The sequence below is a fragment of the Hydractinia symbiolongicarpus genome, chromosome 5 (genome assembly GCF_029227915.1).
Source record: "Hydractinia symbiolongicarpus strain clone_291-10 chromosome 5, HSymV2.1, whole genome shotgun sequence".
In the NCBI taxonomy this organism is placed as follows: domain Eukaryota; kingdom Metazoa; phylum Cnidaria; class Hydrozoa; order Anthoathecata; family Hydractiniidae; genus Hydractinia; species Hydractinia symbiolongicarpus.
The window spans coordinates 10825470-10852196 of NC_079879.1; the positions used below are offsets into that span (position 1 = coordinate 10825470).

A 26727-nucleotide genomic window follows, 5' to 3' on the forward strand; every position below is an offset into this window, starting at 1 on the left:
AAGAATATATTTAGCAACACCTTATTTTTGCTTCTTCTTATAGCTACTAACTTTCAACTGTGGTTGGAAATCTTGTTCTTTACCTTTTTATCCTTAAATCTTCTTGTTTGTGTTCTTTCCAAAAGTCACAGAAAGAGATATTTTAACACGAAAATTCGGGTCAGATTTCAGTGTAGGTATGAATATTTATTCGTCGGGGGAAACAGATAATCTCGAGGTTAGTGGAAAACATATGGAAAGGAGAAAAAAGCGGTTCTCCTTAATAATTTTCCCTGAGGAAACTCTAGATTCACATTAATTTAACGAATTCAGGCTGAGTTCGTTTTTGATATAATTTTTAGCAAAACCTGCAACGTGTTTCATATAAAAGAGTTAATGGCGAAAGCTGCGCGAGGGTTTACACATTTTTTATTTGATAAAAAAAACACTTTAAAAGAAACTAAAATTTTAAGTAAGAAAAGGTTGTCTGACACCTCCCACCAATCACGTTAGGAAAGAATGTTATTCGGGTATTATTATGTCGTGTAACAATAAATTGGACGAATATCGAATTTAGACGATTACTTAAAACTTGACTTAACAGAGATCATCGCTAATGAATAAAAGTCAAAAAAAGCATTCACGTCTTTTCCATCTAAGACACATGTGAAATTAGGCAGGCTCAATTTTTCTTGAGTTTTGTCCCAATTCAGGCTCAAATGATTTTTAAGTAATATTCTTGTTCGTAAGGTTCAACATAGACATTCGCTGCCACTCCGTACATTGCGATAAGCAATGTGTTGAGTCGTTGTTTTGTGAAAACACGAAATTGCAAGAGTACACTGCAGACTATGATATGTACTGTTTCCTGTTCCTAAGATTTCGTTTATTTAATAATGCAAAAAACGTTTCTTCTTGATGTCCCGTTTTCAGCCTGCCCATGTTTTTTTATCTTTTTTCGTTTCTGAGCCTTGTGTCCCTTTTTTACGTGTATCTTTTATAAAATAAGACGTTTATTTCATCTTTACTCACGTATGTTGTAGTAGTCTCGTTGTGTCAAAATCATGTTTTATCCCTTTTATAGAAAAGTCATGTTCAATTGCCGTCCGATATACAAAAACAGACAATAGATCCTGGGATCGAGGTTGAAATCAAACTGTTAGAATACAACCTCTTTTCCAGGCCTATTTGCTTTTCAACGGTGCTACACTTTTTGATCTGGTAAAGGATGCTTGGGTCTACCTTGTTAAAATATACCCCTATTTTAATTCGTAGTGAAGATGAGCAGAACAAAGTTTTCACCCCGTCTTTTGTGGATTACATGTAGGTCACCGAACTCATCTTAGGGATGTATGTTTTGCCCAGGCTCGTCTGATTAAATTTTAACCTGGGTGCTTGTATGGTGTGCATAACTTTAAATATTTCTGCCTTTATCAACGTAAAAAACATTAGCTGGTCCAACTACATTTCCAGAGCCTTTTAAGATTTTTTTAAAATCTAGGGGACGAATATGAAGAAATAATAATGATATTTAGGATACGTTTTTTTATAAAAACTTAGTTTATATATAAGAACTTAGAATAATTTTTGTCTGAAGTTTTTTTTATTATTTCTTTAAATTCTAAATAAACATTCATTATCATCCGTGACCATATGTTTTATTATCCGGAAAAATGTTAAAAGTCAGCACACGCAGCTTCAACTAAAATTTAGGTGCTCCTATATAAAAAAACGTGTATCTTTACGTGTAGTTTTTGTTATACATCATGGTAATTGTAACAGTATAGCAATAATATGTGAGACAATAATTGTTAGTTAAACGTCATAACGTAGTAGCCATGAAAATTTTCATCTTTCACGGGTATAATTTTCGTACTGCATGCTTCCCTTTGTTCACAACACGGGTTTGTTTACAATTACTCGCCGATCAAAACACCAAGTCCATTCAAACGGTGGTACAACTTAAATTTTCACACTTTTTTTATATATTATTATATTGTTGCTTTTTTTTCTAAGTAGTTCACATTTTCAAAATTTTCATTTGGACTTTTTCAAGCAGGCCAAAACTGAAATTAATTCTTTTGTTGCATGCCAAACCACGTGACTAACTTGAAAGCTGCTACATATGAATTGTATAAGATATACGGGGGCTTGCCATATTAAAATTTCTGTACCTCTTCCAGGTTTATTTTTTTTATCGCAGCGTAGTTAAATTGTTAAGATTAAAAAAAATAATCTTAAAGCGTATTGATTTATTTCTTTTTAAAATTCACCTGTTTAATATTTACACAACAAAAGAAATTTTATAATAAGACTTATAAACACTTAACTGCTACCCCCTGATTAGAAATCGAATTTTGTGTGCGGCTGGTTCTATAGAATAAGTTATTGTTCGAATTGGTTTAGGGGGTATTAAATAAAAAAAACGTGTTTTTTATTACCAAAATCTATACAATTGACATGTTTTTTCCTGTTTAACAATAATTTTATTTACTTGCCACTAAAGATTTTATTATAAACTGTAAAATTAAAATTAATGCCTATTATAAGTAATTTTTTAAAAATAACTTACCCCCGGATTAAAGAATTTTGTTTTCCTCTTCTTCTGCTCGTTTTTATTGTTCTTCAGGCTGGCGAAGTGAAGAAACATAAAAGCAGGCAAAAAAAAGTTATTCAAAGTTTATACGTGGCGTCGTTCGCTGTAACTCTCTCACAGTATTATTTAACCTGTTTATGTAAAATTCAAGATACTAAACATTTTCACGCTGAACCTGCGCTACTAGTTTGAAAAGAAATGGCCGATTTCGGTCCAGCAAACACAGCAAATAACAACACTTTTGAGTCTTTTAATGCCGAGCTTTTTAAAGACCCGAAATCTCAAGAATTAAACGAAAGTAAAGACAGTGACGAAGGATTTAGTTCGTCATTCTCTCCAACCAGCGAGTCTTCAATGATACAAGAGCAAGCTATTGCAACAAGCTTACATTTATGGGGAAATAATTCTGATAAAGAAGAACCGTATTTTATGACCCAAATGGCTCCAGTTAACACTATAAATGCTTTTCAAACTACAAATTCCAGAAGAGTAGTTCAAGCACCATCTCCGCTTCATCATGATCAAGTAAGAAAGCCAACTCCTGCTCTATCTAATTTTTTAGCTTCGAATAAAGCCATCGCAAGTTCGCTTGGTGTTGCAGGAGGTTGGAAAAACCAACAACAAACAACTCAAGTCTCTTCTTGGCCAATGAGTCATCCTGCTCCTATTGGAGCAAATACAATGAACTCAAACTGGAATGGTAATCATATGAGGAATGGCATGGGGAACATCCCTTTATCAATGGTTCAAGTAAGCAACACACAGCAAATCAATCTACATCAACAACAACAAAAAATTGCTGCACAGCAAAAACCCAATGGTATTTTACCCTACAACCCTGGAAATCAGGCTTTTTATCAACAACAACAACAAGCAGTCTTAGCTTCCGTCCAAGCTAATAACATGAAAAATAAAATTTTTAACTCTCCACTATCCTTCAATGGGATTAATACAAGTCAGAATTCTGTTTCTAACATCAATTCGGGTATTGATAATACTATTGTCAACGACATTTCTCACTTGACGAACAGCTTTTCAAATTTGACCGCAGCGAGTGATCATAACAGCAACAACGCTGGAAGTAATGGTTTTTTCAGTAACCAGGTAAAGTGTTTATTTTGTTTCAATTACTTTCCGGCCATTGTTTATAATTATTATTTCGTGCTCCTATAAAAGGATTGTTCACTAGAGGAAGTAATTTTTACTCAACAAAATTTTATTTACGTTTTTCGCTTCGTTGATTTTTGAAGGTTGCTATAGTAGACTCATTAACTCTAAAGAAAAAAATGTATACAAAACTCGCCAGAGACTTTTTTTTACCTATTTTTTATTTTTAAATTTAAAACCAGAGAAAATTACTATTCGAGACAATTTTTTTACTTTGTTTTTGCTCTTGTCGATCTTTGGCTAAAAAAACATTGTTGAGCAGGTGTTTTTCTCTATTTTTATAAGCGTGAGATAAAAAAAGATTGTAACAAGCGTGGAATATTGAAAGAGCACATGTTACTGATAATTTACTTTACAGTGTGCTACCAGAAATTAAATATTTCTAGTTGAAAAGAAAAACTTCGTGTGTTACTTCGTATGTGTGATTAATTCTTTGTCTGTCAGACATTTAAACATGCCGCTTGGGAAATAATTAAATATGACATAATACTTTGCTCGTGTCATTTGTTTGTTTTTTAAAAATGCGCTCATTGTTTCAAGATAACCCTGTTGCATGTTCCACCATGTGGCGACTTCAGCGAGTGTTGTATAAAAAGAAGCCAGGTGCCTAGAACTCTATATGTAAATTCAGAAATTAACGAAACTCAAGTGACTCTGAAGGAAAAAAAATCAATATGAAATTCTTTTTTAATTTCAAGGAAAGAAGAAATAACGAGGAAAGTATGAAATATTCATCGTTGGAAAGCCGCTTTTTGGGAGATGTTTTTAAGTCGACTCTTGAAAACGATAATCTGCCTAGTTACGATGGTAAGTTGTTTGTATGCTTGGCCATAGTTACGAATTGTTAAATATTTCATTTCGAAAGTGCGTCGTTCCACACCGAATTATTAATACGCGATATTGACAGACGAAATAACCGTTCGTGTAAGAATAAAAGTGTAGTTAATATTTAGTTGCCTGCCATATTTTGCTTGTAAAATGTGTTAGGTTTTATCGCTACATCTAAAAGGATTTTTACACTTTCCTGAGAACAGAACAGATGCTATAAATAAATCATAGTTACTTGAAGCATTATTTTCAACGATAAAAATATCGGAACAAAAAAAAAGGATATTGAACTTAGATTTTATTTTATTTAGCCTTTCGAGGGTATTCACATAGCAACAAAAAGAATTTCCCACGTGGACGAGAAGGTAAAAAAAAAATATTAAAAATTTGTGTATTTTAGCCAACAGCGTTAGTTAAAATGTGAACAAAGACTTTTCTTAAATTTTTTAAACCGTGTTTGCTCCGTTCCATTTTTAGATCAGATTGTCCCATCGCTTGGTTCCTCATTAAATGGCTCGCCAAGATCAGACCTCGATTTTGGCATTGAAAGATTTTCCAGAAAAGTGTTCGTAGGCGGACTACCGCCTGATATCGATGAAGGTAAGCTTTCGTTGCATGCCTTGCCAGTTGTTGTTTTGATCATTTTGTCTGATCAGTGAAAAGGGTGAGATGACTCATTAAGATTATATATTTTCTACAATGAAAACCTTTCTCAAAACATCTGCCCCAAATATATCTGCTTTTAAAGAATTTACAGATAAATCATACAGCTTTAGCTGAAAGAAATTATTTTTCTAAATATATATTTTTTTATTGTGAAATTATATATATTCTTTTGTTTTGTTTCAAAAAAGGTTTTTTACAGAACATATTTGTCTTCCGCATGTACGATTGATCATCAAATTAATAATGCATGATTATTTTTTCTTCTTTGCATACAACAACTCAGTTTAATGCTTTTTTTTACATTTAGATGAAATTCATGCAAGTTTTTGCAGATTTGGTCCTCTTACTGTGGATTGGCCACACAAAGCTGAAAGCAAATCATATTTCCCACCAAAAGGTACATGACTCATATTTAATATCTGCTTTAATTTTGCCTTAAAAAGCTAATGTTTTATTCAAAGTATTTTGATAAAAATGAAAATGAAATCAAGTACAGCTGTCGTTAAGGAAATGAAGCTCAACAAATTAAATTTCAAACCCATTTTTGTCCATTCCAAACAGCCCTGCTAAGTTTTTTTTATAAGCACAGCCATGAACCACTTTTTATTTATTTGTAGGTTATGCCTTTTTATTGTACAAAGATGAAATATCTGTGCAACGTTTAATTGATTGCTGCATAATGCAAGATGGAAAGTTGTATTTATGTGTGTCAAGTCCAACTATAAAGGATAAGCCGGTATGCAGTTATTCTTAAACAAATCAGTCTCATCTTCTTCTTTTTTGACATGATTAAATGAAAATTATTTCTGTTCAGGTGCAAATCCGTCCATGGAATCTGGCTGATGCTGACTTTGTTATGGATGGTTCTCAACCTCTTGATCCAAGAAAAACAATATTTGTTGGTGGAGTTCCAAGACCATTGAGAGCTGTGGAGTTAGCAATGATAATGGATCGTCTTTATGGCGGAGTTTGTTATGCAGGAATTGATGTTGACCCAGAACTTAAATATCCTAAAGGTAAGAAAGTTTAACTCAAAGAAAGAAGTTTGAATGTCTAGTGTTAAAATGCTTACCTTTCATGTTATTTACTTTGAATTAACAGGTGCTGGAAGAGTTGCCTTCTCTAACCAACAAAGCTATATTGCTGCTATAAGTGCAAGATTTATCCAACTACAACATGGGGAAATTGATAAGAGAGTAAGCTACTTTCACTCTCCTATTTTCATTTTTTTTGTGTTATGTGTTGTTTTCACTTAACCAATTTTTTTGTTAATTAGGTTGAAGTAAAACCTTATGTCCTTGATGATCAAATGTGTGATGAATGTCATGGTGTGAGGTGCAACGGGAAATTTGCACCATTTTTTTGCTCAAACATTACATGCCTTCAATATTATTGCGAGCAATGCTGGGCTATTATTCACTCGCGTCCAGGTCGTGAATTTCACAAGCCTTTGGTCAAAGAAGGAGGGGACCGACCAAGACAAGGAACCTTAGGGCTGAGATGGTATGTCATTAAAGCATTCACAGCCCTTTGTTGCTACAGTATATATATATTATTTTGATGGCATAGTTAATTGATTTCAAAGAGTTTATTGCTCCTTTTTTTTATTTTAGGCCATTGAAGACGCAGCCCATGCCATCCTTACCTTCAATTCCACTTCTTCAATAAATTATTTTTTTATTCTGGGGTGTTCTAGTTTTAATTTATGACAGGTTTTAATGTCAACATGGATGTGTAAATATTTCTTTTTCTTACATTTGCTGGCTAGCTTTTCTGCTAGCTGTTTTTGTCTACTTTAATGAATTCAAGTTTATATTTTATCAATCCAATGAAATGTTTCAAGTTTATATTTTTCTGATGAAAATAATGGTGATAGCATTTGATTGGGTGACTCTTCTCATCAAGTCTTTAAATAACGTATAGTCTAATTAGCTTCTTTAAAGAGAAAATTATTTCGATTTTTTTGGTTAAATGTTTTGTTAGCTTTAGAGAAACTTAGGATAGTCAGATCGAAGTGTTAGAAAGTTTTTTTTACAAAGTTGTGTAAAACTATTCACAAAGGCTGCCTTCTTTAGCCTGAGGCATACCCTGGACTACAAAAGGGCAGCTTTAGGCTAAAAAGGATCGATAAGTCTTGTTTGGTATGTAGAGTTTTTTTATTTGTCTTAAAAGTATAAGACTAAATATTTATTTTTTCCTTATAATTTTTAAAGAATGCAAAATTACTGTGCATAGTACCAAGCGCCGCTACACTTTGGAATTTGTGGCAAGTTTTATCCACGTTATATTGTTATGAAATGTTTATTTATTATTGTTGTATCTTGAAAATGATAATTTTTTAGAATTTTTTAAGAAACTTTGATTGTTACATATTTCCACTTTTTCACCCTTCTCAACTCAATACCTAAAACCTAAAAATTACCACAAAAGTTGTTAGAATCAAAATTTTCACATATGTACTGAACTAGCGTGAACAGAACTGACTTAATAGTGTCTCAGTGTTTTTCTCAATAAGACGCCAGTCATTGCTTTTTGCCTGTTTATTTGACGAAAAAATGTTTCTGAACATTTTGTACTTAAATTGGTTGCATTCTAGTGTATTAGACGAAAAGTTGTTTTCTTGTGCAACTATAAATGTTTTATTATTATTCGAATTATTTTGCATGAGAGTTTTTCAGAAAGATCTAAGTTTTTGAGTTCATATTTTTTTTCTTTTTTAATAACTAATTATTAAGCTACCATAATGTGATATGGTAGAATTATTTACTCACAAATTTACATACAAGACAAAATCGATTACTTTTTATTAACGAAAACAAATCGTAAATTATTCGACTGTTTGAAAACGTCATGATGAGTGACTGAATTCGAGAGGACGTCGACTGATACACGTCACAGCTGGAGATGTTTTTTTTTAATGACTTTTACCAGTTAAGCATATTCAATAAGTTAATCCTTTATACATTTTAAATGGTTATTATCTATGTTTTTAATATGAAATTAATAGTTTTTGGAAGTAGTTTTTACGTTTCCTTACCGTTGTCGTGAGACACCCTTATTTTTGGTATTTTACATTTTCTTAGTTATAAAAAAATATTTTATCACTTATTATTTTAATTTTTTCCCTTTATATCTTTAAAGTTCAAATTTTTTTTGAAAGAAAATGTTACAACAATTATTATAAAAAAAAGTTGTAATTGCATATTGTATTTTATCATTTATATAACAATAATGATTTTTTTGACGAAAGGGTAAATTATATGATTTTTTGAGATGAAGTTGCTTTTCAGAATTATGTTTTTGTATGTTTAAATATTATGAATATTCTCTGTAAGCGTTTCAACTGTTTCCCGCCCTAAATCCCCCTGCCTGCTAGTTGTTCGTTGGACAATCACGAATCAGTACTATGTTTCTTACTCGCTCTTACTTCATTAACGGTGAATCTAAATGGTTTAAATCCTGATCAGCAAAGTGTCAAAATCCTGTAAAATGAATTAAATTCCCACTGGAACGCTTGCAGGGACTGTTTTTCTACCGCACAAATTGTTTATATATTAAGAAATTGTTACACTCTGATAGTACTACATTATTTTGTGTATCACCCGCTTTTTATTTGAGTTGGAGTGGTATATATAGAAGAGAATAAAATAATCACGTTGAAAATGTTTTAAAAGAGTTCTAACCCTGTTGCGTTTCCTATAACCTAACGTAGTAGTATTGTAGTGTAGCCCTGAAAAAAATATATTGCGTATTAAAAAAATACCAGTGTTTTTTTTTGTGTCTCATTCAGGCGTTGAAAGTTGTACCGAAATTACGAGCTGAGCTACACAGGGTGTGCCGCATTGCTAAGCAGACCATGGCACAAGCACAAATTATTCTGCAAATTTGCTGGTAAAAGCATCAATACATGCTCTCTCATGAAAAGATCACATTACTTTCACAATTTTTGAGCTTGATAATGGTAAAAAAATTCCCTTCTCTATATTTTCCCACGTTTTATTCGTGGTTCTGCTGTTGTTCCGTTTTTGTGAATAACTTCGTAATTATTAATGGCCAGTTCTGATTGAGCATTAAAAAGTAAATGTATTTCAGCCTCATAACATTGTTTTCATTAAATAACTTTTACACAAAATTTCCACGCTAAATGCAGCCAGCTCGAACTATATATCCCCTGTTTTGAAATTTAAATAAATCTTTTACCATACACACCTTTTGTTGTAAGAATTATTTTTAAAACAATCATTGAAGCTCAATTTTGAGAATGTTCAAGAGTAATGCCGAAGTTTGATTATAAAGAGCCACATTTTTGTGTGTAAAATTGACAGGGTAGAAAATACTACTATGCTGTAACCAGTCGTCCATATTCTCGTTTATTTAACATGTGTTTAAATGAAACTTCGTTGATTTCTTTAACAATACCACGAATCATGATACTCGAACAAAAGAATGAGAATTGTAAAAGATTGAGTATGATGTACAATTCGTTTCATTATATTATTACTACTTCTATGCCACTAATTTCTTCAAGAGAATGTGAAGTTAAATATGTCTGACTTCGAATTTTACTAAAAAAACAAAAAAAAATATTGTCTGATGATCGAGTCTTGCGCATCATTTTTAGAAAATGTTTAAGATTTTAGGAATCAAGCCTTGCCAATTATCATAAACAGAATTCTTACAAAAACAATGTATACAGCAAATTTTAAAATGTTTTATCACTAGAACTTTAGGATCTTGTCCTAAGTGATAGGTTGACACTTTACACTTTACTGATTATATATATGTATGCAGAGAACCTTTAGATGTATAGATACTAGGCTATTAGCAGGGTGTTTACCAGACCTTGAAAACCCTGAAAATCCCTAAAATTAAACAAGTTGCCTTCAGAACCATGAAATTCAGGTTAAATTTTTATAAAAACCCTGAATATCTTGTATTGACCAGTTATCCAAAGCAATTGGAATTGTCTATTTTGTACTTTTGAAGGTTGGTTAAAAAAGACATTTTTGTAGTCTTGTAAATCTGCTGTTTTAGTGATATATTTTCCATATGTTCCTCACAGGTTTCCATGAGGTATTTCACTGAATTTAATGCAATAAATTAATTAGACACCCTGTATAAGGTTATCTCCGGAAATTAAAAGGCCTTGAACAAACTACCAGTCGCGATCTTAGGACACATTTAAGTTAATTAATTCATTTTAAAACATCTACAATAGTGTTTGCACAGGTTGAGTCAAAATGAAGGAGGAAATTTCTAATTTTTAAAGAAATGAAAAAGAATCGAGACTTTGACAATTAATTATTTTTGGCTAAGTCATGAAATTTCTAAGCAGTAACAAAAGTTGTCGAAAATAAACTGATTCTACTGAAGAATTTGATTATTTGTCTACTACTTATTTGTTTTCTTTATTTGTAAATAGAGCCAAGATCTCAAAGTTTTGCATTCTTAAAAACCATATAACCGCATCGTAGGCGTGCAAGAGTCTTGGAAAAGATTGTTTATTTTCAGGTAATTAATTTCCGTGAGAAGTAAGGTATTTTTCAAAATATATCTTTAAATAGAGAGCTTTCACTTGAAATAGCAAAGTTTTTTAAGCTTTCAAAAAGCTGTTTAAAGCTGTAGCTTTCAACATTGTTTGTACATTCTTTGGTTTTCCCCCACTGCGCCAACAATGTTTACGTTTTTGCGTGTGGGTCAATACATATACCAGAATGCATCGCGTGAAAGCCGTATAGATGAAACGGGAATTCAACCAGTCCTGATATTTCGTAAGAATTAAATTTAGCGAAAATATAATTCGATGACATTTTTGTTCTCTTAATTAATACGATAGCGTTCTTTTTGTACAAACTGTTTTTCTTTCCACCAGGGTAATAAAATAAAATAAAGACTGTTGGAGTTAAAATCAATCTATCGTCATTAGTTTTCTGACTTGTCAGAACCTACTCGATATGCGTCCAATTTCTTGTTATAACTGGCAAAAATACATGAAAGCTATTGATTGACGAGAGGCATATTTGAAAATGTTTCTTAAGAAAATTACATTTTACCACTAGTATAAGTTTCTAGTCCGTTAACTAGTTAACCAGTCCGTTTCTTATAAAATGCATTATTTTACAAAAAAGTGCAGCGAAAAAAAATTGTTTTTCAGTCATTGTTATATGGGAGACTCCTTCAGTATTCACTATTCACTGTATTTTCGCCTTAGACAAAAAAACAACAACTTCAAGGTTAGTTATCAATCATTCCAGGCTTGACATTTAAAATTCTTAACATTTCTCATAAAAGCCAAAGTATAATCTCACACTTTCTCTTCTTTCTTTTTTGGAAAACTCTAGGACGTTTTGTCCAGACTGTCATTTTAGGACAACAAAAAAATTATCAATCCGTGCAAACAGTCAGAATGTACAACTTGTTAAAATATGCTATATTCATGGTATTATATATTTAGAACACATATTTACATACAGGTGTGTCTGAGTTCATACATCATGTGTTCATTGTCTCGTGTAAAACGGTCACGAATTTTGCTTTATCTGTACAGTTTATGTTCTTTAATGTATTCGATAACAGAATCAGCGACAAGATATTTGATGCTTTCATTTCGACTTAAAGCCAGTCTAAACACACATAAAAACAATTAAACATTTTGCTTAAGATAAAAGAAGAACATTTTCATTCCTTGAAATCAGAAAATATAATAACGTCCTACAGTTCAGTGTTTCAATTTTTGTTTCTCAATAATACAATATTATCTCCTACAACTAAAATAATGTATCAGAGAAAATCCCGAATCTCCGAGAAAACTTCGATTTAAAATCAACCAATGAGCACAAAGCCAGCTTGGCCACATCTTAGAGGATTTATTTATGTTTTTTTAAGTGAGTGAATGATTAGCAAAGCACAAAAAGAAGTAACCATTAAAAAAGCGCGATCAGTATCTTGACAGATGAAAATCCGTTTGCGACCCAGCGCAGTTTTCCCACCTAGGTATTCCAATTTCCAGGTGGTAAGAATATGCTGGGTCTTTCAATAAGTTTTCTAGGTTTTTCCCGACTTCACAAAATCTCCTGAGTTCTTCAGGTTTTTCCTAAGACGCAAGCAGCCTGCAAAAAGATACCATCAATACAGTTTCCGGTTTGCGTGAGAAGACGCCCTTGCCTCATTTACACATGAATAAATTAATAAATTTTAAATCAGAAACGATCAATTTGGATAGATAATGAATCTGTTTATAAGAAACAATAGGTTCTGTACTATTAACGGATACACAAAAAATACTATACTTATGTGAAAACAGATAACAAAAACAGTCAAATATTAATACGCAGCATCCGGTAGTGTCATCAATATCTCACCTTATTTTGGTTGAACTGATTTCATTGGGAATCCATTCATCAATGATATGAATATTATCCTAATAGCAGAAAAAAAATCCTTCAGTGAAAAAAGTTTTCGGCGCTCATAAATGAAAGAAACAAGGAATAGACACCGAAAACAACTACTTTAACCATTGAAAAAATGAGGGAATAATGAGAAGTTTTGAGATTGTTTTTGTCAATTTTAAGTCATATTGTTACGGGTGCTAAAAAAGTAACTTTTTGCAATGTAAGAACACAGCTAAATAACAACTGTTAACCACTCAAGGAGATATTACTTTTTTAGTTTTTTGACATACAAAGACATGTAACTACAAAATATTTTAATTCAATGAAATTCAATTCAAATAAAGACATTTGACAATATTTTGAAAATCTCATCAGTTTTGTACTGTGAAGGAACAAGGTTGCAAATATTTTTTCAGATAAATGAGGAAAATCAACTTTTGTGATTTTTAGGTTTTTTTGTAGGATGGTCGCGGAGGGGCGGGAACCCTAAAAGTTTTTAATGTATTGGTACATAAAACCGGGTTCTTACAAATACAACAACAAAACAACATCAACAACAATAACAGCAACAAAAGAAAAACATGTACGCAGACATACTTTATATTTTTGCAGGATTTTATGTTCATCAACAAATTTAATAGGGAATGAACCGGCTCGAGTAATAACAACTAAACCATAGCTGCTAGCAATGGCTTCGACCTAAAAGAAGAAGAATTAGACAGTTATATCTCTTAAAGTGAATTCCGACTTAAATACGATCTAATCGTATCTGATCATCAAAATCTAGTTGGTTGTTATCTTCATTTTAGCAAGTGGTCACAGGAAAATATTGAATATTTTCCTATTCTAAATCTGAGACGTCTATCCGGATTAAAAAAAAAATACGTTATAAAAACAAAGATAGAATATTTAAGCTCTAATAAACATTTGGCTTGGTTTGCTGAAAAGGTACGAGCTATATAGCAAACTCACGTCATCATCTTTCCACAAACCAGGCACATTAAATGATTCAATCAGATCGGCTCCACACAATAATTTGACTACGACTGAACACATAAATAAAAGTTACAGCACTGTTAAAACAGCACCGAAAAATTCAGGCCAGAAGGCAGGAGTACCGGGGAGTAGTAAAAAGTAATACTTTTCGTTTTAAAAACGAATTGTCAGTTCGTAAAGGACCCTTAAATTGCAGGCTGTGCGTATAGCGTTTCATGTAAACAACACAAGATACGGGGAACTAATTTCGATTCTCTTTAACTTATCTGTGATGGGCTTTGCTATTTTAGCCGAAGCATGTTTACCACAAGAAAAAAGGGTAATAATGTGCATGTTATACATTTAACAACGGTAATAATAGGAAAAAAAAGGTGAACCAAGTCATATAATAATCTGTATAAATTACATTGATATTTCATCGCTTATCCATACACATTATTTTAATCCATATTAATAAATTATATATGTCATAACAAAACTTATGAAACATGACTCGTTAACCACATTTATGCAGTGTTCATGTCTTGTTTAACCAAGTCATCAAAAATTTATAGAAAGCGATCTTCGCTACGCAGCTTCTTTTTCAACAATTCAAACTTGTTTACTTCCCAAGAACAAAATATCATGAATTATGAGCACAATCGTAAATGAGGCATACACTAAATCAAAAAGTACCATCCAAATCGTTTTATTGCCAAAGCAGACAAATAGGCAGCCCCGCCCTTTTTTAAACAGTTTATAAGGTAACCATATGATGTCACACAAACGATAGAAACACTATAGGAGGGAATAACCGCTCATGTTTTTTTAACGTGACCTATGCATAGCAACAATTTTCCGTGATCCAGAATTTTGTGTAAATAGAAAACTGAAATTGGTCGTCTCGCACCTGCGCGTACAATATAATTTTTGAATACATTTATTTTAAAAAATTGAAACACGAAAACAGAAATGTAGCGTCCACTTAATAAACTGTTGTTTTCAATATTAACTCATTTCATAACTTAGTTACTACAACAAACTTTAGTAAAAAAAAACATGCATTAAAACTCGAAAAACACAAAATGATTCCAATAATAATTAATATAAATATAATTTTTAAGGATGATACTTCGTTTTAATATCATTGACGACGATAGTAATTAGACGGTGATGTCATAACATTACCCGATTTAATTATTATCATAGTACAGCATTAGTAAAAAAAAATATTTCTTGTGATTGCAGTAGTGTCAGTTAAAAAAAAACAGATGACAACAAACTAAAAAAACTGTAACATCTCGTCAATACGAATGCACTTTTAAAACATGAACCATATGTTGATAATGTTAAGAAGACCCTCAATCAAGGCGTCTTTCAATTTTTTTTCACAACCTCGGGTCTTAAAGCCTTTTTCTTCTTCTTTTTTTTTGACTGTTTTTAAAGGTTTTTTGCTATAACTTTTGCCACATATTAAAGGTTCTTCAGCAGACACAGACACAACAGAATTCCTGCAAAATCCCGTAAAAAAGGAGTTAAAATGGCAGTGTTAAAAATCCAAGTTCTTCTCCTCACAAGGGGTGCAACGCAAAGAATTACTAAGAGGATTTTGATAAAATGTTTTAGAAACTGTCAAATTTCAAGGTTTTCAAGTTCTGTCAGACAGCCTATTAAAGTAAAAAAAAAGATTTCTTCTTGACATTTTTTAAAATAGAATGCTTACTTTTCTTCACTTTTCCAGACCAAATCTCTGGTAGAGTAACTAATGCATACAGCTGAGTGACCTTACAGGCTGATAATGTTCAGTAAAAAACTGTAAATGAGTTAAAAACGTATATGAGCAATAGTAACAATACATAGGCAAAAATAAACATTTACCGTTCGGTGGCAAGTCACTGCATTCACCAGATTGATTATTTGCTAGTTCTTGGAAATGTTGTAAAGCTTTTCGAGTTTCTGTCCAATCATCTTGCTCAGTTTCCCAAGTGCTTACTCTAAAGAATTAGAAAGTTCTACACTTTTCCTTTACAAGGACATAAACCTAACCTTTCATAAACCAAAAAATTGGAACAAGCTAACAATATTTTACATGATTAGGGATCATTCTTCTGAAAAAACAAAGAATTTTAGTTCGAATATCTCAAATCATTTTTATGTTTACAGACCTTTAGGTTTTAGACATCACTGTTAAAAAAAAGGGAAATTATTACCAAAATTTAAGTAGTTATTTCGACATAGCAGCCTCACCAACAAGACATACACAACTTTACCTGAGCCAATCAGACGATTTGGTGGCACGTCTACACATTTCAATCCGATGGTCGGCAGCAACCAATCCCTGGAAAAAGAGAAATTTTACACAAGTTACAAGTCACCTTTTGTAATCGTAGCATAATCTTTAAGTCTTATTCTTTTCAAACCAAGCAAAAGTGAAAAAGGTTTTTTGCAACTCAGAAGTCCACATTTCATTTTAGTCAATCCGAATGTTATATTATACCGATGGTGCAAGTTAGCCAGAATTTTTGTTATTTTTGTTGTGGTGTTTGTGGTGTTTAGGCTAAAATTTAAAATTAGAAATTAAAGGCCTTTTGATTGGTGCGTGCTCAACAGCAGGAATAAGGTAGTAAGTACTGGAAGTTTAGCATGTGTGGTGGCAACTGTGAAGTTGCCACCACACATGCTAATAACACAGTGTGGCCACGTGCTCAAATTTTTATCACATTTTAGGAGAATTAAGCAGATTTGGGGTTAAAGTTTAGAAAACAATAAAAAAACACATAAAAACTAGTCCAATAAGGTGATCTTTTAAAGCCTTTCTGTTGTTAAATTTGAAAGGCTGTTAAAAACCATACAAAACTTAACAATTTATATCGAGTTTGAAAAATAAACACATCTCTCGAATGACACATTGAAAATCCATCCAATCTTCTTTTAACTACTCGGTAATATAAAATTTAGCAAGCTCTCCTAATAATGGCTTGATAATGGCTTGCAAAAAATACAACATGGGTGGCAGCTCTGTTTGAGCGGACAGGCTTTCATAAAGCCATCTGAAAAAGTGTTTGCTATTTTACTGAATGTATTTTAGATACTGTGTCTGATTCGAGGGACCCATGGCAAGTTTAATAAAAAAAAAATCACAACCAAAATGCTTTGACCATTTGGTTTGATTTTAGATTTTCAAAGAAATTAAAAAATTCAGACAGACAAACAGACAGAGATACAAACAAACAAACAAACCTTCTTTTTGTAACCATCGTGTGTTGGAGATACTATGCCACCAACAACATTAAATTTACCAGTTTTATGAAGAACATCTCGAGCCAGTTCTAAACTAAAAATGCTGATATCAAAAACCTTATTGTGGCATGTGCCTTATTGTGACATTAGAAGAATTACAAAATTTTTTTGACTTGAGACTCAACAAATCCCATTATTACGGATATGTAAGAATCATATTATTTTTAAAATCTTAGGAAAAATATATTTTATATATTTTTGAAATAGTCAAAATATTTTTTCAAAATATTTTGACTAGATTTAATAGATTTAGAGAAATTTTTACTTTTTATTTTTTGGGTGTGTTTACTCTAGTATGTATTAATTTTTATGTTTTAAATTTACATTAGTTTATTCTTCGGGGTTAACACAACATTAACAGCACAAAACCAAATAGAATATTATTGCATTAAATATGGTCATGGTAATTATTAAGGTTGCTAGGAGGGAGGACTTCCCAAGAGTTGCTTATTTAGTTGAGGAGGAGTATAATGAAGTGAATGTTTCATTCTAAAGCAAGAAGTTTAATTGAACACCTTTTGCTGGAGTACGTTTTTAGCTAATTTTCTTGTTTCTCATGCTTTTAATAGCAAAAAAAACAAACACACACCTAAAGTATTATAAGCGCTATGTTTGCACACCTTTTAAAATTCTGCTTTATAGTTTATTCATTGTTCCTTAATTGTAGTAAGCTTTCCTTATAACACATAGACTGACTAAAACAACAAATGTTAGACAAAAGGTCACTTATCTAAAGAGGCGCTTAATCAGTTTAGAAGAGGGACTTACAGCGTTCCCACTTATTTAGGAGAATTTTAGTTGTTTTTACGATAAACCCAGGAAAAAACATGCAAATATTTAGAGAAATTAGCAAAAGTATAACTTACATTCACAAGTAGCAAAAATTATCACATAAATTCAACAAGATAGACAAATTGGATTGAGCAAACCTAATTTCCTAATAACCTAAAAGATTTTTTAGAGCGTGAGAACCCTGTATAAAGCGACTATATCGCAAAAAACTTTAATTATTAAAATTTCGACTCCCTGGGCTAAATTCAAATGAAATAGGTGTTCATTGAAATTCCCAAATGTGATATGGTACAATATATATTTAAGAACAATAAGAAAATATTGTCTTACTTTCCTTCTTATGGATGGTGAACCACGGACTTTTTGAGCAAATCAAAAGAAGAGCTTACCATATAAACGAAGATGCATGTGTGTTATTGGGCTGTAACAACCGCAACTTAAAAGAAGCACATTCTTTTTCATAAATTCACCAGTTGCCATTACAAAATAATTATTACTATAACTTACTATAACAAGAAAGCAGAAACTGGTTAATTAACAACAACTGTACACTTTTCGTTGCTTTTGTGTTGGCATTTGGTTTTAGTTTTGGTGTTTTGTTACAGATAATAATCAAATGCAGTAAATGATCCCAGAGGAGAAATATAATCCATAATTTATATAAAAATTACCTTAATTGAAAAAAATATTTCTATTTTCACATGTTTGATTACTTAGGATTTCTGAAGGACATTCAAACCATTCTAGTTAAACTCAGAATATGAGATGTCTGCACTGTCAAACACTCCCAATAAACAATCAAATAAAATACTCTCCCCTGAAATTTTATTTGTGCAGCATCTCGTAAATTTCTGAAAATATTTTAATCAAATCCTGCAAAAACCTAAATATTTCACACAAATCAACATTACAAAAACTGAAGTAAATCCCACACAACAACCCTATCTGTATCCATAAACGAAATTTAAATGAATTAAGTAAGCAAATTTGTTAGCAGATCATATTCTATTATATTCATTCTCAATAAAATTAAGTATTGTAAATATTAACTTCTATATTACATAAAAACACTTTTTATATTTTATGTTTAGATACTATTGTGCAAAATGTTCTGTCAGAGTGAAATATTCTTTTTTTAGCATCAACATAGAATTTCCAGTATTTTAATTTGTTATATTTCTTAGGTACTGAATTGTATTATTGATTTTTTTGTGTTCATGAAATGTAAAAATTCACTTAGTGTAGAAAAGAAAAGAGGATTCCTATTTCGTTTGACAGGTATTTTGCACAAGAACATCTTGATTCAAGTATAAATATACTAACTATACATTATCCATTATATATATACACAAGTATTGATAAAATTTAATATTGTTGTATATATAAGGAGCACAAAATTTTATAACAAGTAAGTAACTCATAACAAAATCACAATTTTTCATTAATAATCAATAACACTTTTAATGTCTATGTGACGAGACAGCATTGCTGTACCTTGTCAACTCCAAAATTTTGCTTTGCACCACCAGTCTCTACAGCTACTTTCACAATTTTACAACCCCCAAATCCAAACATTTCTTCTAACTCTTCAATAGATGCAGAGTTAGGGTCATCAGACTTTGTAGCAACAATAACAACTGAAACATTCTCCAATTCATCACAAACGATACTCAAAAATACCTTTGCATCTTCAAAACTTTCTCGATTAGTTGAATCAACAACAAAAAATATTTGTTCCACTCCATCACTAAAGTTTTTCCAATACGAACGATATTCTATACTTCCTCCAACTAAAGAAGAAAAGGGCTACTTATGTTCTTGTATAATAGCAATTGTTGACATGAATGTCGGAATGCTAACAAAGTAATAAGGCAATGATTTTTTTGCTGATGTAAAAAAAAATAATTATCAAGCTGGTATTTCTAACTGATAAGGATTCTCCAATGAATTGGCAATTAAAGCAATACAGGATGTTTCTGGCGAGCATTGCAAGAAGAAGTTATTATGTCTGATTTACGCTACTTATTCTGAGTTTACACAATTATGTTGTCCCATTAAATAAAAAATAGATATCAACAGTTTTATAAAGGATAGTGAAGCCACTACAATAATGAATAACTTGACAATAGAAAAGAGTTTACATTGAGAATAATAACAGATTTTTAAGAGAATTTGACAATGCCACAGCTGAAGGGGCATCTTTCCTATTCCTTTTTCCTTTTGTAATACAATAGAGTATAAAACTTGTTTTTTAGCGAAATCTTGCACCTTTCGATAAATTATACTATAAAGCATAATGAACATAACATCAACATAACAAAAAACTTAACAAGAGAAAGTTGGAGAACATGTGAAACAATAGTAATTTTACTATCAGCAATAACAAGAATTAACAATATCACAGAAACTGTCACATTCAAATTCAACACACTCTAAAAACACACACTTTGACAAACACAAAACAATCCAATTTTTGACAAAACACAAAACAATCCATTTTTAACACAAGACAAAACAATCATTTAAAATGTATGGTAACTTTTACCATCATTTTTTTATATAATCCATGACATGATTCACTGCTGAATTTACAAATCATTACTTACTTTCCCATAGACTAAGATCAATATTATCGAAGGAAATGCATACAACATTAAATCCCTTTGTTGGTTCATAGATTGTGCAATCTTTCCCTTCTCTCGAGAGTTGTGATAACAATGCAGACTTGCCAGACTTTTCCAATCCAAGAAGTAGAACTTTTCGGCTAGGCTAAAAATGTACAATTCAAGTTTACTTCAATTTTATTAATTTTATAAAAACCTTCATGCATTTGCCTGCTCCTTTGTATAACAACCCAATGATTCCACGTCAAAACTCATGAGAATGATGTTGGCATTGCTGACAAAAGTGTCAACATAAAAATACAAAAAATGATTTGCATCAGCAAAAAACTACTTTACATTAAACTATTTTAAAACCTGGTCAGTTGAATCTCATAATTATATTACATGGACAATTTTAAACCTAGTTTTAGATGTTTCTATCAAGGTTGTAACATTATTAGACAAGAAAATATAAAGATGCATAAGTTAAGAGATTGAGAAATGCTAAACAAGTCCTCTTCGGAGATACCTACACACTTAACAAAATTGAAAGGCAAAAAACAGGGCAAATACACATTAACCAAAAGTTAAAGTTACTTGATATAAATTGTGCATGAAACACTTTTATGAAGCGAACAAACCTTTTGTAGGCTGACATCATCAAAAAGTGAATCATCTTCCACAGGTTCTTTCCTGGAGATAACAATACCTGCGCTACTGCTAGATTGTTCCACTTTGTAGTATTGCTGGCTCTCTTGACCATGTTGAGAGGTCGAATCATTTCCAAATAACTCCTCATTTTGAAAATATTGCTCATTTTCACACGACGCATTGTCTATGCATTGCTCTACTCTTGGACTCATTCCATCAACTTCCTCAACGTCCTTGATATTATCCTCCAATTTCGGTGTGTCAATAATGATTTCAGGAACTTTGCAAGTAACATTCTCACAGGCTCCCCCCATCTTGTGTTTTATAACGTTTGATGGTATGTTTTTGTTTTTATATTTATCGTAAGCATTGTAAGCCAACACTGAAATAGTTCCAAGCCCAGCAGCTACCACAGTACATTTTACTGGTCTTGATAGGTTTTTAATCCAATCCATGATAAAATTCTTTCATATTATTTTTAAATAAATCATTGTATTTCCTAAAAATTGTCAAAATTACAAAAAACTTTTAGGCCTTTTACCTTTTACATCATAGCAATTTTGTGAATATAAGAAGTTATATAAAATCATTAGTTGCTGCAGGAAATCACCCACACATGCAATGAGAAGTGAATAAGAATACAAAGTATTTTTTTTTATTAATTTTATTACGATCACACACCTTTTTATCAAAGTTACATTAAACGCACTTTAAGAGTTTAAACAATGCCACTGAACAAGTCGTACAAGTCAAGAACAATTTATTATTTACACGCAAGTGTTATCGTGTGTGTATATAATGATTAACAAACTTTTACAAGACAAATAGACCATTTTAAGCAGCATGGTTGTAAAGATGAGGTAAAGGAATTTAATAAATAATTTATTTTGTGCAATATATAAAAACTAAGATCATGTAAATAGCGATTTGCATGCAACTATCTGTAAAAATTTTTGCATATGTAATCAAAATCATGTGCAATCAACAAAATATATATATTCATTTTTTTTTCATTTCAAACATAATGCGATGATTATTACACGACTTGAAAATTCAGAACTACTTACTGTGAAAGAATTTTAAAATAATTCACAAAAATAAACTTTTCCAAAATAAAAAAATAAAATTGGACTTTCAGCATTTCCACAAAAGCTATTTTAAATATACAGTGGACGTTCCTAAATTCGAACACGCAAGGGACTAAATTATTTGTTCGAATTAATGAATGTTCGAATTATCGGAAGTTCAGAACAAACAAGAATTCTAATAAACGTTAAAAAGTTTTTTTTTGCTAAGTACAAAATTTTTTTAACATTGTTAGCTTGGCAATAGGAAAGGCCTCCAAATTCCTTGTAAACTTTAATGGAATTTTTAATTCATTTTAATGGAAATGCCAATTTAATCGTTAAATTGAAAGAAATTTTGCCACCATTGATGCAATAAAAAAGATTTATCGATACACAAAATTTCGCATTAACGAGCATAATGCAGCCTTGGGATCAAAAAATTGTTCAAAAATTGATGTTTGGTTGGTGCATAGCCTAAAATAGAAAACAAAAAGATTCATTACAACTGTTTTTGCAGGAAGGTTTGTATATAGGTTGGCAACAACCCCTTCTTAATAAGCAGGTCTGGCACCTAAGTTGTACTCTATCTATTTAGTTACGATTATTTTATTACTATTCTCTTTATTTTATTGCTTTCTTAGTATTGTAACATTTCATCACATAGGAATTCTATTGTAAACAGATTTTAACACCTTCATACACTTTTATTATACACGTGTATAGCATTTTATACTACTTTTATTGTCTTATTAATAAAGCCTTTTATTTGATTGCTGATTTTTGTATATATATCATCCATGAAAAATTGTATATTTTATTTAGTTGAAAATGATTGATGTATTACAATCGAAATATGTTCTGCAAATTAAAAAATGTTGTTTTTACTTTAAAAAACAAACACTACATACAACCATATGTTGCTACATGCAGCACGCTAACAAATTCTCTCAAACTGCATTTATAAGAACATCAGGTGTTACACAACTAGAATGAAGAAGTTGCTTGACCACTAGCTTTGTGGCGTCGTCGATTAGTGGTTATAGATCTCGTACTCTGTGCGGGAGACTGGGGTTCAATTCCTCTTGACAGCAATTCAACATGGGCGAGTAAATGTTACCATAGCCCCGGGTTAACCCAAGCCATGTGAGGGAAATTGGGGAGATGGCTCCATGTGTGGGCCGTTGGGTGTTGCCGGGAGTTGTCTAGTAGTGCACAGGCCCTAATTGGGTCTGCGTAGCTCAAAACGAGCATTAAATACTCTAGGACTCTCCGTCTAAGCCATGGCCCTTACTGGAAATAATAGACAGGGTATATCCCTCGAGATTAGTGAGGCTAGCCATGTAAAATATGCACATCTATCATCTATCTAGCTTATGCCACCAGTGGTAACCAAAACATTCATAAGAGCGAAGGTGGACAGCATGTGATGATGCTTAGTAGCTGAACCCAGTGCCGCAATTTGAAACTATGTAGCCACAAAGGAAATATTGTAAAAAATGCCAATATCAATCGTCATGAGTAAATGTTTGAAGTGCTGAACCTGTTATCGAGAAAGTTGCGAAATTGATGACCAGGAATATTATAGGATCAAAATTTTAATGTTCAGTTCAGTCGTAAAAAAAAGACATATCTAATCAAGAAAATATATCTAATCTAATTCTCATCAAGAAAATATATCTAATCAAGATCATTATTATGTCCTTGTCTCGACAGGTAGTAGTTTTTCAAATTTGGACTATGAAAACATTGTCAGTTTGAAGTACACTAGTTGATTACGCCACTCAGAACCCTATGTCAAGACCGCCGCGACAACTGCAAAGAGTTCCTGAACATTAATTTGAAAAGGAAACATAGACTTAAGCCAAGGTAAGTAAAACAAGTTATATTTATAGACAGCTACAAAGCCCATAAAGAAGTCCCTCTCACTTGAGCCTTTTAAATGAGGCAGACACCATTTCAATCACATTGAATGTCTGCCCAAGCTTTAGCATTTTAAAAGTGTGGTGATTCAAGCAAAAAACTGAGGTAGAGAAATCGATCAAATTCAAAAAAAATTCTAACAGGTTTGACAACCTTAGAGGCACAAGACTTGTTGACCAGAAAAATCCAAATTGTGAATGCACCGGCCTGTCTTTTGAAAGACTGTTTATCTAAAGATGGGCTAGTCCTGCATCTAAAGTTGGGTGGCGTCTGAAGTTAGGTCAGAACAGTACCACTGTTAATGAACGAAGACAGCTTCAATTATTAAACAAGCCAATGGAAGGTGTTGAAGATTTCCAGGTCACAGAAATGCTACTTACTACCGGCACCTTTACTAGTACTATCATCATCCCCTTCTCCACCACTGATCACCCTGTAGAGGTTACAAATCTTCCATCCGGTTCAATCCCCAACACATTTTCTAATCAGACTCTAAGCGCTACAAATCTCCTATCTCAATAACTGGTCAGACACTAGACCGTAATAGTTTTCACGAAACTTTCAACCTCCGAAGTGGCAACATCTATTCCACTACAAAACTAATAAAGACCCAGCGAAAAATAGTTGTATTGAAGAAAAAAGGCAACTACAAAAAAATAAAAGAGGCAAATTTAAGGTAAAGGAGACAAAAGACTCCTTTGAAGAAATGTGCTGGGTTTATAAGGGATACAGGAATGTAAGCCATAGTAATAACTAGGGACATTAAAGGTAACTATGTGATGTTTGGAAGTCCATCATTTGAAAATGCTGTGCTGGAGAAAAAACCTCTAGTCGATACCACAAGACATCAAGTCAGAATATATGATGACTTGAGAGAACTATTTTCAATCCAGCAAAATTGCCATCAGTCATCGACCAAAGTCCTTTAAAAGAAATGTTGCAGTTGCCTATAACTTTGCCTGGTTGCTCACCAATATTGCCAAAGTTGCTAGTGGAACATTACAAACTGCAACAAGGCTCCTCAGTACCATCAACATTACCGGTGGAAAGCATTGTCCAAGACCAAAAGCCGAGAAAAAGAAAAACAGCGATATCAAGGGCCATCAAAAAAAAGTGCAGAAACCGGCACCAAAAAGAAAGAGACTGCATGTAAGAAACCAAAGTTTGCCACTGCTACTTTAAGTAAAAAAAAATACAAATGCATGCACACAATGAGCAAAGAATGGGCTGAAGAGGAGAAAGAAAATCAAGACCCTGATAGATGGGTTTAATGTGGTGGTTGTGAGCTTTGGGTCTGTGGACCTTGTTCCAAAACTAAGAATATTCCGTGTCAGAAAATTAGGCACATTAGTTATACATGTAAGTCTTGTAGGCACGAAAAGATAAATAAATAGCATATGTACATGATTTATTTACAAGTTCTTTATATACAGGCTGCTAGAAGTATATTCTCTCTTTTATATATAGAGGCTGCCTGTTCTTATTTTGTTCCTATATTTCTGAAAATCTGAGGCCCTTGTCCTTAAAAGCGTGTATGTGGTTTATTTACAATTTTACTAGCTTTTTTCGTCTGGTTAATTTTGCAAATATTTTTGGACTTTATAATACAGTTGAACAAAAGATGAATGACTCTTACTTTCCATTAGCTGTGCAATGAAAAATTCTTGAATGGACAATGTTGTTATGCTCTCGTCAAAATTTCGTATGCTGCCTGTTTCAATTCCATGAGAAAATAGTTGTTATAAGTAAGCCGGCACTCTGCCAATACCTTTCCCAGCTACTTCTCGAACTATTTTTCGTCAGTCTCAAGATCCCATAATTCCTGATTGAATTCATTTAATGAAACAGCAAGGACTTTTAAAGCATGACGATCATAACTGTTGCTCCTACTAAAGGTAATGTTGTGAAAAAAATGGTATCCTGTTATTTTGTCGAATACAGTAACAACGTTAGTCCAGTAACACAACCGACCACCCTGCGTTTTGAAGTTGTTATAATGTTGAATAAAATCATTATGTTCTTGTTGTGACAATATGCAGTGATGATCCATAATTTAACCTACTTGAAGAACATAAGTTGGGAAAAAATAAATTAAAGTAAATTAAATTAATTTTTTAATTATTTTTTTCCGCAAAAATAAAGTCCCACAAAATTTCCTTCGGCAGCGAATCTGTGAAAATTAAATACTTTTTTATCCGCAAAATTCACGAAAAATAATTTAACGCGAAAATAAATTCCCTTTAAGGTATTTTCCTCAGCGTCTATAAATGGTTAACGTCATTACCATTGTAGGCAGAATACGGAAAGATGGGTGGGCGTTTAGGGCAGTTTGATATTAATTTGTTATTCTTGCAGTCCGAATGTTCTTCTTCCTGCTTTTCGATGGGGTACAAAGGGGACTTTTCACGGTAAAACCTTCAAAGTAGAAATCTTCAAGCAAAATGGTGTTAAAATGTCGCAAAATGGCAAAAATTAAGCAGTATCTAAAACACATTAAAAATATGACTAAAAAAAGAATTCCTTGAAAAATTCAGTACAGTATTTATGAAGGTTTCACCACAAAAACATTATTATTACGGCATTTGTACACCATTTCATAATGACTGCTTAATCTGAATACTGACCTGTAATTGGTTCAACCAGTATTATGACACAAACTCGACTGCAATGATTGTTTGAAAGCGTACCTTGGAGCAAAAAAGCGTACCTAATACGAATCCTAACACTAAGATAAAGAAGACACTTTGGGCTTTCAGAAAAGTATAGAGAGTATACCTTTAAAACCACGTAAC

At 32.1% G+C, this 26727-nt stretch overlaps 3 protein-coding genes across 3 annotated transcripts; 1 reads left to right on the forward strand and 2 right to left on the reverse strand.

Moving 5' to 3' along the window:
* Nucleotides 1–2612: 2612 nt before the first annotated feature.
* On the forward strand, nucleotides 2613–8899 carry LOC130644734 (cytoplasmic polyadenylation element-binding protein 2-like). The gene is made up of 10 exons (XM_057450455.1): nucleotides 2613–3679; nucleotides 4441–4549; nucleotides 4882–4935; nucleotides 5048–5170; nucleotides 5544–5633; nucleotides 5854–5972; nucleotides 6051–6252; nucleotides 6338–6432; nucleotides 6513–6739; nucleotides 6850–8899. Exons 1-10 carry the CDS (start codon nucleotides 2774–2776, stop codon nucleotides 6902–6904), a joined length of 1980 nt encoding a protein of 659 aa, XP_057306438.1. The 5' UTR covers nucleotides 2613–2773; the 3' UTR covers nucleotides 6905–8899.
* Nucleotides 8900–11628: 2729 nt separating this feature from the next.
* LOC130644737 (nicotinamide/nicotinic acid mononucleotide adenylyltransferase 1-like) lies at nucleotides 11629–18451 on the reverse strand. Its single transcript, XM_057450457.1, has 9 exons — nucleotides 18442–18451; nucleotides 18084–18201; nucleotides 16843–16931; nucleotides 15873–15940; nucleotides 15481–15596; nucleotides 13600–13673; nucleotides 13225–13326; nucleotides 12598–12656; nucleotides 11629–11859 (listed from the first exon to the last, which is right to left on the reverse strand). Exons 2-9 carry the CDS (start codon nucleotides 18172–18174, stop codon nucleotides 11772–11774), a joined length of 687 nt encoding a protein of 228 aa, XP_057306440.1. The 5' UTR covers nucleotides 18175–18201; nucleotides 18442–18451; the 3' UTR covers nucleotides 11629–11771.
* Nucleotides 18452–18677: 226 nt separating this feature from the next.
* Nucleotides 18678–21558, reverse strand: LOC130644736 (uncharacterized). Its single transcript, XM_057450456.1, has 3 exons — nucleotides 20939–21558; nucleotides 20301–20463; nucleotides 18678–19484 (listed from the first exon to the last, which is right to left on the reverse strand). The coding sequence occupies exons 1-3, from the start codon at nucleotides 21401–21403 to the stop codon at nucleotides 19162–19164; spliced, it is 951 nt and encodes a 316-aa protein (XP_057306439.1). The 5' UTR covers nucleotides 21404–21558; the 3' UTR covers nucleotides 18678–19161.
* Between the last annotated feature and the right edge of the window lie 5169 nt (nucleotides 21559–26727).